The sequence below is a fragment of the Equus quagga genome, chromosome 3, assembly GCF_021613505.1.
Source record: "Equus quagga isolate Etosha38 chromosome 3, UCLA_HA_Equagga_1.0, whole genome shotgun sequence".
Taxonomy (NCBI): domain Eukaryota; kingdom Metazoa; phylum Chordata; class Mammalia; order Perissodactyla; family Equidae; genus Equus; species Equus quagga.
This window is the reverse complement of record NC_060269.1, coordinates 3,617,989-3,628,883: the sequence shown is the minus strand read 5'-3', so window position 1 is coordinate 3,628,883 and position 10,895 is coordinate 3,617,989. Positions and strand designations below refer to the sequence as shown.

Genomic DNA, 10,895 nt, shown 5'->3' with positions numbered 1-10,895 from the left:
GGGGCGCCGGGGCGGGGGCGGCGCGGGCTGGCTCCGGGGCCGCCGAGTGGCAGAGCCGGGCGGGCCTCCCCGGCGGGCCTTGCAGCGCCGCCCGCAACGCCAGTTTTCCCCAACCCCCGTCACTTAAAGGAAAAAAACCCGGCTTGTATTCGGGGTTAGTCTGGGCCCGGATCAGGCCTTCAATCTATGCAGAAAGAGGCGAGTCAGAATGGAGATGCGGCGGAAGCCAGGGCACCCACTCCGGGAGGGTGCAGGGCGCCTTATCAGATCTCCAGGCCGGCGGCGAGCGCGCCGGTAACCCGAGCTGGTAAATAGAGCCACGTGGGCGCCGGCGAGGGAGCGCGAGCCCGCCGCGCGGCCGGCGAGTTCGGGCCGCGCGGGCCCCCGCAGCGGGGCGGGGGCGGTGGCCCCTGACACCGGCGCTCCCCCGGCCACCCTCGTCTACGACTGGGAAATGCTCTGGAGGAAATCCGGCAGAAAAGTCCTGACAGTCAAATGGTTTCACCAACGCTTTTTCCCTCCAAACAAACTTGGAGGGTATACCCTTTTTCCTTAAATGGCATCTTTCTGCCCCCAAAAGAAAGCGTGTGGTTTTGGGGGCGGGGACATTTGGGTTTTAAACACACGTTTAAGAACACCTCAGAGTTACCTTCTTAATCCCAATGGCGGGGGTGAGTACGCGTTTTGGAAAGATGGGGGCCTGGTTCTAGGATAACCTAGGAGAATCTGGGAGATTCTTTACCCCCTGAATCTTTCATCCCAATATGCCAATTTGACGGGAACCGGGGTGGGGGGCGGCGGCTCGGGTGCACCCAATTCCACTAGAAAGGTTTGGGACTTTGTGCGTGGGGGGCGGAGGTCGCTGGGAGGACACACGTCCAAGGAACCACGTTTAACATCTCGCTCAGCGGCAAAACTCATGTTTGCAGAGCATTTTCTTTTTCTTTCTACTCCTTTTGCTGGTCCTCCTTTATTCCGTCAATTTGCCACCACCTCACATTTTCTACCGTTTCTGCTCCGGGGAGAAGGGCACTGGCTTTGAAGCCCAGAACCCAGGGCTCTGTTGGTCTTTGCCGCGGTGCTCACTGGCCATGGGGCAGACCCAAGATCTTGAAGGGGTAACACCACTGATTTGCACGTGGTTGAGTCTGGGTGGATGGTGGTTACCAGAACTGATGTTAGCTGGGCTACCTTTTAGATGTCTGTAACCCCACTCTCAAATGTTCCTCCCTTTAACCACATAGTAGTTCACTTTTCTCTTGTAAGCTTCCACTCAGCCAGCCATGGTAGGTTCTAAGTGGCGCTCCTGCTGGGGACTGGCTTGGGACAATCGCCTTAAGACCCCCATCTGTGAGTGGTTGGCTTGTTTTTGTTTAAAATGTCGTTTTCAGTTGCAAAATGATATTTCAGCCTGCTTTTAATCAGCTCTGATTGAAGTGAACAGTGGTTGAAGAAGCCATCAAAACGATCAGCCCCGTCAACTCAACTCCTGTAATCTTGGGCACCCTGGCAGCCTCCATACCCTGTTAGCAAACAGCAGTGAGAGCAGCGTGTGGATCTTTACTGACTTTACTACATTGTTACTGTTTTTGTTATAATTTAGACTTTCTAGTCCTGGATAGATAGTAAGCGCTTAAAAATACATGTTGGGGGAAAAAAAAGGGGTTCCCAGTACTCAGCCCTGGCCTACCCCTCTACGAGTAATTAAGCATGTAGATTGAGTTGACTAATCCTGCCTGTGTGTGAGCGACACACAGGTCAATATTGTCACAAACTCTAAGGTGATGTTTCTTTCTTTTGGGGGTGGGGATTCATGCTGTTAGGTGGCCAGACAAGCACAAACCTCTCAGGAGCCCTACCATGACAAGGCCAGAGAACACCCCGATGACGGTAAGACGCTAATTCTGCTCCTCCCAGCTTTATCCTTCAACATTTGCCATGTGTGAATATAGTTATGTTTTGCTGTATTTATTTGAATCCAAGAAACCAGGATCAGATGTACTAAGACTGTGCCCACTATTTTAACAAAATGGGAAAGAAAACCCAGAAAACGTATTGTTTATTCTAATATATATTTACATAATTTAAAAACTGTCTTTGAATGAGTTAGGGGCCTTTGGATTTCAGTTGGCTTCCAGATTTTTTGTGGACGAGGAAATGTCTATAATAGTTTTCCTTTTTTTCCTCATTTTGCCTAAAGTTCTAATTGGCTTAGATCTTTGGTATTTTTTCCTGCATTGTTATAAAGAGTGACAGTGTGTATCAATTTATTTTTCCAACGAGAATAGTTTCAAGTGGATTTTTGTTTGTGAAATTGCTGTTTCTTGCTACAGTGAGAAGGCAGTGAACGCACAGATTAAATATGGCTTCGTAGGGCAGAATCTTAACTTGTAAAAATATAAAACTTTGCTCTCAAAATTAGGAACTATGTATATAGAACTTGATAGGTTTTCTTCCCATTTCTGATTCTTGCTCAAAACTTAAAAAATTGTGTATATATTTTAGATTTAAGGAGAACTCCCTGTGACTTTGAAAGAGTGAAGTAATCTGTCAAGTTTCGTTGTCTGATACTCTGCATTTCTGTTCTCCTTTAATTACTTACAATTGGCCTGACCAAATGAAGCTTTCGTACATAGAGTATGTCGGCCAGGAGAAGAAGGGAAGAGAACCATAATATTAGGCTTCCTTCTGAGCTACAAAGTAGTTATGCAGATTAAAGAGAAGAAATGTATATACTGAACACACATACATTTCTTTGGCAGAATGATGTTAAATTTAGCACATAAAATTAAGTCTCCTGGAGTTAATCCTGCATCAGTTTGAGTAGTTGCCCATATACTCTCCCTTAGTAAAATCTAGACATTTTCCAGAAATCTAGGAGCACAGGTGGAATTTTTGAGTCTGCCTCTAAGGTGCAGCATAACTTCAAGTGTAGAAATACATACGTGTGTGTAGCTAGATGGGCTGATAGAGTTCCATTGCAGCTTTAGGTTTGTGTGTGTTCTTTTGTGTGTCTGTATTTCTTGGTCCAGTTTGTTAGTATTAGAACAAATTAAGTTAGCTGGATACACTTAGTTTTGTTAAAACACCAGTCAGTAGTGGAAGTAAATTGAACCACATGTTTTTAAAACATCTGGTTCACTGCTAAGCCATTTAAGAGAATAAATACTGTCAATCTAAAATAGAGCATAATAATCCAGTTACAATATTTTGTAAACAAGTTTTTTATGTAACATCTGACTTGCCGTAGAACTATTAGATTTTCAGATGAAAAATGCAGTGACATAAAAGAGCAGGCAGTCCATCCTTGACTCTTGCTTGGATCCTCCCAGGGAAGCATCCAGACGGAGGCCTCTACAGCAAGGGACCCTCCTACTCGAGTTACTCCGGGTACATAATGATGCCAAACATGAATAGTGACCCGTACATGTCGAATGGATCCCTGTCTCCGCCCATCCCGAGAACAGTGAGTAACGTGCTGATGTCGCACAGTGCCTTCAGAAGTGCAGATGAATGTGTATTTTGGCAAAATGTTTGTTTTTTAAAACGCATTGGAAATGCTTTCATTATATATGGCCAGTCCTTGCTAGATAAGACCTGCTCTGAGGAAGGGCTGCCTTAAGGCAGTGCTGCCTTGGATGTCTTGCACTTGGAATTTCAGCTTTTGGCTTATTGGTTAAGATTAATAAATAACAGATCACAGGTTATCGTGAAAGCAACTGAAATTGAATCAACAAATTCAGGATTTTATGAATATTGTGCCTTCTGTGTTGACAAGAAGAAACAAACAATTTAATCTTTCAGTTAACTAAGTACTATATGGCTTTCACTGCCCGTTAGCTGTCTAGAATCAGAGATACTTTGGCTCATTTGGGGCTGAACATTTGAAATCTTTCTTCAGCTTTTAGAACAGCGTCTCGTTTCATTATATTAGCTAATGTTTCTTTAAAATCAGCTTGGGGGGGTGGGGAGATGAGCTGTTTTTTCTTTGTTGTTAATTACTGAGAAAGTATCACTTGAAGATAACCCTAATGAACATTTTTCCTTTTTAATCTCGTCATTACATTTTCAAGTTGTAAAAATGCAGTGGCAGCATAACTGTATTATGTAAATGTAACACTATGAGGAATTTCACATATGTTACTTGACAATATTTCTCTGTATTGGGAAGTGGAAACCTCGTCCACACAGTAGAAAAACAGCTAAAGGGGAGCTTGTGTAGTGTGTGGACACGAAATGTGCCGGTGATGAGTTCTTCCGGAAAACTGTCCCTCCGGCAATGGTGACAGCCTTTTACTGATCCATCAATATATTTACCTTCTCTCTAGCCTCACTCTCCTTCTACTGCCCAAACGCCCCAGTGAAAGACGTGTATTTGGGTCTTGGGTTTAGAGGTCCAGTCTCCCTGGGCCTACGGGGAGTCCAATCCAGGATCGTAAAATGGGACCCGTGGACTTTGCCATAGTAGCCCACTGCTTCCACCAAGTGAAAAAAATCATGTACAGACAACTGGGGAGAGTACTGTCCTTAATACCTCAGTGAACAGAATCTGGGAGCAGAGGGCTCCCCAGAGTAGCAGAGAGGAGTGGCTCACAGTCACTCCTCCACACACAAGAGTATTCGTGGTCGTCTTGGTTATCTGTAGCCCTCAATTGTTGAAATGATAGGTCTGTGAAATATAGCCACTTTGTGTGGGCACTGTGATTTAGAAGTTATTGGAATTTTTTTCCCACAGATTTCAAAAGGATATTTGACCTTTCAAGTAGGGAATAAGATTTTTAAAATTTTCGTATAGCAGCTAAAACGATGATCTTGGAGATGTGATGGATGTTAGAGGACATGGCAATTTCACATTTTATTTTAAAAGGCTTTTCAAATATTTAACGATAGAGATGTCTGTGTGCTACAGATGAATCTCCTACCTAAAAAATGAATGAGCTAATAAAAGCAAATATAATTTAATATTTAGAGACCACCCCAAATAAATGCCTATGAGTTTTAAAATTTCTAGGAGACTTACTTGTTGAACTAAAAATGCAAACATATCAGGTATTTCTTTTAAAGTTGCGCTCTTTTGTTTTGTGGGTTTTGTTTAGGGGGGAGGAAAATATGTTTTAGATAGAAATAATTGAAAATTTCTGTTGAAAGCCTTTTCAGAACAACAAATCTTTCTGACAAGTCAAATTTAATCTCTGACTTGGTAACAATAGAAATAGGCACAAAAACAATCTTAGACTTTCTGGCTGTGTACACAGTTAATGCTTAATGAGTACTTGTAGAATTTATTCCTTAGTTCAGCCACTTCTCCCTTCAAAACAATAATTTTTCAGTCAACATAATAAAAATCTCTTGGTATCTATAAATTATCCCTAAGAATATTGAAAATTAAGTTTCTCTTTAAACCAGCGTTTTCTGCCTGAGGTCTCTCCAGCCTTTCCTCTCCCCCTCCCGCTGTACTAAACATTTTAACGTTTTGATAGAATGGAAAGTATTTATTGTTAGTGTATGTATTAAAATTTTGAGGTGAGTGAGTTAGTTGAATAGTCATTCATTGTTTAGGAAAGGTTTGTGGCCAGAATACATGTTGGTGGGTGGAGAGTGGGGGAGAGAGAGGGGTGTGGTCAGGAAGCAGTTACACTGTTATCTGCTGCTTTGGTTTATTCTGCTACATTTTGGGACATATTTATTTTAAGCACATTTTCTTGCGATATTCTGCAGTTTGCACATAATCCAGACGCTGTTCAGTTTTAACCTCAAGGCTGCGTCCAGTTTTTTTTAGGGTCCAAACGAAGTGAGTTGTAATCTTTGGTTTTTCTACCTAACAGCTGTTTTTAACGTGTGTGAGATCCAACACGCTTGAACCGGAAGGCAGCCTCTCCTCTTCACCCCAACCACACTGCCTTCTTGCTCTTCAGCTCTGCCCTTAGCAGGACCGAGCGCTGCCGTGACTGACATCCACTGAGAGGGTTTGCAGCGAGGGTGTCAGGAACTGGCAACCATTTGTGTTTGGGCTCAGGGTGGGAGCAGCCCTGTGGCAACCCTGTTCCTTGAATTTGCATTACAAACAACCGCTTGTTTACTGCATCTGCTGCCGGCAGGTGTGAGGACTAGAAAAACATCTGGGGGTAGGGGAGGGCCCTGCCTGCCCCTTCCCCACACCCAGTCTTCCCTTTGCATGTAACTGCAGGTAATCCGGAGGATACCAGCTCCGAGATGTTTCTGCTGTTGGCTCGTTTTGACAATTCTGTTTGCTGTTGCTCCTCTTCAGACAAACACTGGCATTCGTAGCTGCGCTGCTTTTCCCTCTGCCCTGAGCACAGAATCACCACCTCGGCAGAGCCACCCTAACCAGTCTGGCTTTTTTCCTTCTGAAGGGAAATTTTAATTGGCGAATTACATCCTTCCAGAACTGGAATTCTTAGAGGTGTGTCTACACCAAAAACCTTATGAATGGGTGTCTCACAGATTTTAAATAAGAATTCTTGGTTCAGATAAATCTGGCCTAACAGGAAGGCACCTATAATCATAACACATTTGGTGTCAGTGTGAGTTCTTAGAGCACAGTCAACCGTGGCTGGAGTTGGTTGTCTTCATAGAGAGTGAGAAGAAGATGCACAAGCTTCTTAAATATTTCAGAGCAGGGACCCTGGAGAGTTGATTAAAAGCGTACTCCCAAGCCTTTCTTTCCTGAGTCTTATTTATGAAAATCCCTGCAGGCCAGTGGTAAAGTATTAAAAGAAAGAAAAGAGTTGGTTGCCTCCTCCGCTGGGCCCTGGCCCTTGTGTGCCTGAATACCGTGTGAGCAGCGAGCCTGGCTGGCTTTCACACAGTGAAAGTTCCCGTTGGCCTAATGCACTGCGGTTATTTGTCTTAGGTGTCAAACTTCCATTTGTCCCTCATGCAACCCAAATGTTTAACACCTCTGAAGAGAAACATCTCGTTTCTCTTCAGATGCTGGGGAGGGAGAAGCAGCCGGCTCAGTGCAGGAAGCTGCAGCCAATGTTGCAGCCAGCCGTGCCGGCCACAGCACCTGGGCACCTGGGCACTGCTGACCTCCTCGTTTTGTTTCCTTGTGATCTTTCTGAGGATGGATGTTTAGGTGGGAAAGGAAGATGTTTGTCTTCACATTTCATCTTTCTTTCCTTATTTTTAATAGACATTGCTATTAAAATTTTTCAGGGGGTCTTTTTTCATTATTTTGAGTAACTTGGTTCTGTTGCATGGTTTTTACCTTAAGGGAATCAACATTTTGCTATCTGCTGAACAGAATTATACCTATTATAACTTTGTCTTAATTCTCCCCCCCAATGTTTGTATTTGCTTACCCAACAGCTGAAATTTGATTTTTGTCGTTGCTCAGATCTGGAGTCAAGGAACTAAGGTGGACTTGTCTAGTCAGGAAGCTTCTCAGCACCATTGTACGTCACGTTGCTGCCTAGCTTTGAAAATAACCACAGAAATAATCATGAATTCAAGGGTAGGGGAGACTGTGGCTTGTATTTTGAGCAGGATTTTTAAGGCTGAGTGTCTTTACTGCAAGGAGCTACTTAATTTAAGTTATTGGTAAATATTTTTAATCTTGTAATCTAAGCCGTGTACTTTCTGAAGCTAAGTATATTGAGTTTTCCTCTTTACCTCAAGTGCAGGAGAAGCTAAGTTTTAGAGAGTGTATTCTATCTCCAGTTTGAATGTGGATGTCAGGAGGATGTGTGGGAAAATTCCTCAGAGCCCCCAAATCGTGTGTTTGATTTGTTCTTAATTGTACTGCTACAGAGTTGGGAAAGGATCACATCAGAATAGATGGGAGCTGCTGCCAACCCCTCTCCAGATGTGTAGATGCTCATGACCCAACGGTTTGCTTCCTCCAGTGTCCCAGGGAGCCACACTGAACATGACCCTTCAGGAGCTAACGCTGCGCTTGCATGATCCATATGGCAAGAGGGTGATCCTTGCTCAGATATGTTTCTTTGAAATGACCCTAGAAATTCCTTGTTTGTTCATAAAGACATGAGAAAAACCCAGTTTCGTTAAAACAAGACCATTGAGCCAACCTGCAGAAAACCTTGCCCTTTGAAGTCTACCCCCACTGCCTGCCCCCATGCAGGCTCTGGACTTGCTCTCATCTACCCCATTATGTTGATCCAGTCGCTCCTGTGGTCAGAGACCCATGTGATTTACCAGCTTGATACAGGGCCCTACAAATGCGTCCATCTGGTTTTGAACCCATAGCCTCACAAGTTTCCTTTCATAATATCAGTTGAGAACATTTTGCAGCTTTTGAGATTTCTTTTTTAAATACTAATCTTGTTAGTTCTTTAGGCAGAACCATTTTTGGTTTCTGCGACTGAAATTTTGTTAAGCAATCAGATCATTCCATTCCTCTCTGACTCCTTTTGTTCTTCATTTTTATGTATTATAGATGCGATTGGAATTTTATAAAACTGGTTTCCTTTTGATTTTGAGATAGACTTGGAATTTAAAGAGAAAATGTGCCAGCAGTGTCTGTGGGCCAGCAGAAAAGCACGTATATTTTATTCCCAGGCAGAAGTAGAGCTCAGCATTATGTAGGTGCTGCTGTCATGGGGCTGAAGGTTTTTTAAAAAGAAGATATTCATTTAAAACTTGTATCTTTAAAGTTATTACTTAAGTGATTATGCCAAGCTGAGCCAGTCTGTCGAAAGCCAATACTGATAAACTGATCAGGAGACTGATCTGCTGTGTACTGGCCCAGCAGGCCCTTACCCAGTTGGAAAAGGCAGCTATTGGACTTTAATTAAATAATTTTGAAAATGTATTTTAGGTTCATGATCACTTTTTAAATATTAATTTTGACCTTATCAAGTCATAGCCTAGGAACTGTAGACTCCGTTATAAACCCTTAGGTCATTTTAGAGATGTAAATGGTTCAGTCTCTGAGATTTGGAGGCGCACAGCTAGAAAATGATATAGAGACCAACAGCAGAGACTGCAGGGTAGGGCTAGAAATGCACCAAAGGGGAGAGTAGGGAGCTGAGCAGAGGATGGACAAGGAGCAGGGATTCTGGAAACCCAGCAAATCTAGCCAGGGCCATTTGCAGACTATTATCAGAGCCTGTGTAGGGGATTATAAAGTCTCTGAAACAGCACGTTTACACACAATACCCACTCTAGCTAACCCTCTAAACCTGCTGAAATTCTCCACTGGCTATCCTAGACCACTTACTAAGTTCTCTGAGCGACGGTGCTCCCCTGCCTTCCATCTGCGTGGGGTCGGTGCAAGGGTATTACCGAGCAAAGGAGAGTCCTGGTCCGCCTCCTCTTTCCCCCATCTGAAGGAGAACTGTGACTGGCAGAGATGTTGTATCACAGAGGGTCTAGAAATGGGTTTTATTTTTGAAGCTATCTAGGGGCAAGGAGACTCTTTAAAATTTTTTTGATTATTGTCCATTGTTTCTAGCTGTGCCTACAAATAATCCTATATGGACCTTGATGACAGTTTTGCAGAATCAAGTGTTGATCTTCATCGTGGTAATTTATTGCTGGTGGTCTGTTCACTTCCTAAAAGGGCCTGTTGCTGCTCTACTCGACGCAGAGAGAGATTCAGTGAGGGGCGGCGGGGGGAAGGCTCTGATAGGAGGGGGAGGGGCTCCACCAGAGCTTGTTTTCTTTTATTGTTCTCATCAGCTTCTGAATGAACCAGCTACCAAGACGACATTTTAAAAGCTGACGTACTAAGATATTTTTATAAGTCCTTTTAATGGTTTTTATCTGTCCTTTTATGATTTTTTATCCTGAAAAATTTCACAATAAGGCCTGTCAACTGTTAATGATAGTTGATCATCTGATCAGGAACTACTGATGAATTACGAGGTAGTTACCTTCAGCCTAGTACAGAATAGAGCCTTCAGTAGACTTGCTGAATTAATAAGGAATGTACTAGAAATTTTTCATACATGGTTTGTGGATATTTCCAAATGATCTGTCTTCATCAAACCAAGTGCTATTTGAAAAGCAAAATCTGAGTGTCTGCTACATAATTCTTGGTGTTTTATTTTACTTTTTCTCTGATTTGTGGCATCAATTAAAAAAAAAGAACACTAGATCAGTGTCTTTAACGAGGAAGTCGAGTTCTCTCCTTACAGAACATTGAGTTTCCAGGTAACAGCTAAAAACAGTCAGCCAGAGCTCGCTGCTACAGTGAAAAAGAATGAGCTGGAAGCCTCATGTGAGGGCAGCTCCTAAGTACTTACCTCTTACTTAGGTCCTGGTACCCTAATTGAAGAAAAGGAGATGATAGAAATGCTTTTTTCAGAAGGGTGCTTGAGATGGAAATGTAGTAGTAATAAAAAGAAAACCAGCTTCAATTATGTTTTAGTATCCTATGGGTAATGCTTTTCAATTCCTTTTTATTCTTTTCCAGAATAGAAAGGACATTTTTTTCTGTAACACTTGAGGTATTTTCAGGTATTAAAAAATTCTGCATTTTCTTTCTGAATACACGTGGCCGCACCAGTGCTGACTTTTCCAGGCCAGCGTGCGCCATCAATTGATTACCTCCTTGTGCAGCGTGGAGAGCAACTTTCTTGGGTGGAGGTAGGCAGTCCCCTTTGAAGACTAAACGCATGGAAGAGGGAAGTACTGGGCAGGATGTTGAAAGACCTGGGGTCTAGTCCCAAGGCCATCACTCTTCCTCAGGGCCTGGGAAGGAATTTGGCCTCCATCAGCCTTTCTTCTCTCACTTACTACATCGCATGTGAATATCTGGCTTGCCAGCCTTCCACGGTTGACGTGAGAGTCGGATGGCACAAAGCCTGGGAAAGCACGGGGTTGTCTAAGGAAGGAAGCAGAGCATGAGTCTCAGAAGGGGTCAGCCAGCACCCGTGTCCCCACCTGGTGGGAGTGTCTGCCGCCACAAG

General features: G+C 43.4%; 1 protein-coding gene across 5 annotated transcripts in view; it reads left to right on the top strand.

Annotated features, from left to right (window-relative positions):
- The window catches only part of LEF1 (lymphoid enhancer binding factor 1), a 115,231-nt gene that overhangs the window by 2,285 nt on the left and 102,051 nt on the right, over positions 1-10,895 (top strand). For all 5 annotated transcript variants that reach the window (XM_046656318.1, XM_046656319.1, XM_046656315.1 and 2 more), the window contains exons 2-3: positions 1,824-1,890; positions 3,333-3,466. In XM_046656318.1, the coding sequence (XP_046512274.1) occupies positions 1,824-1,890; positions 3,333-3,466 (201 nt within the window). The remainder of the gene's footprint in view (positions 1-1,823; positions 1,891-3,332; positions 3,467-10,895) is intronic.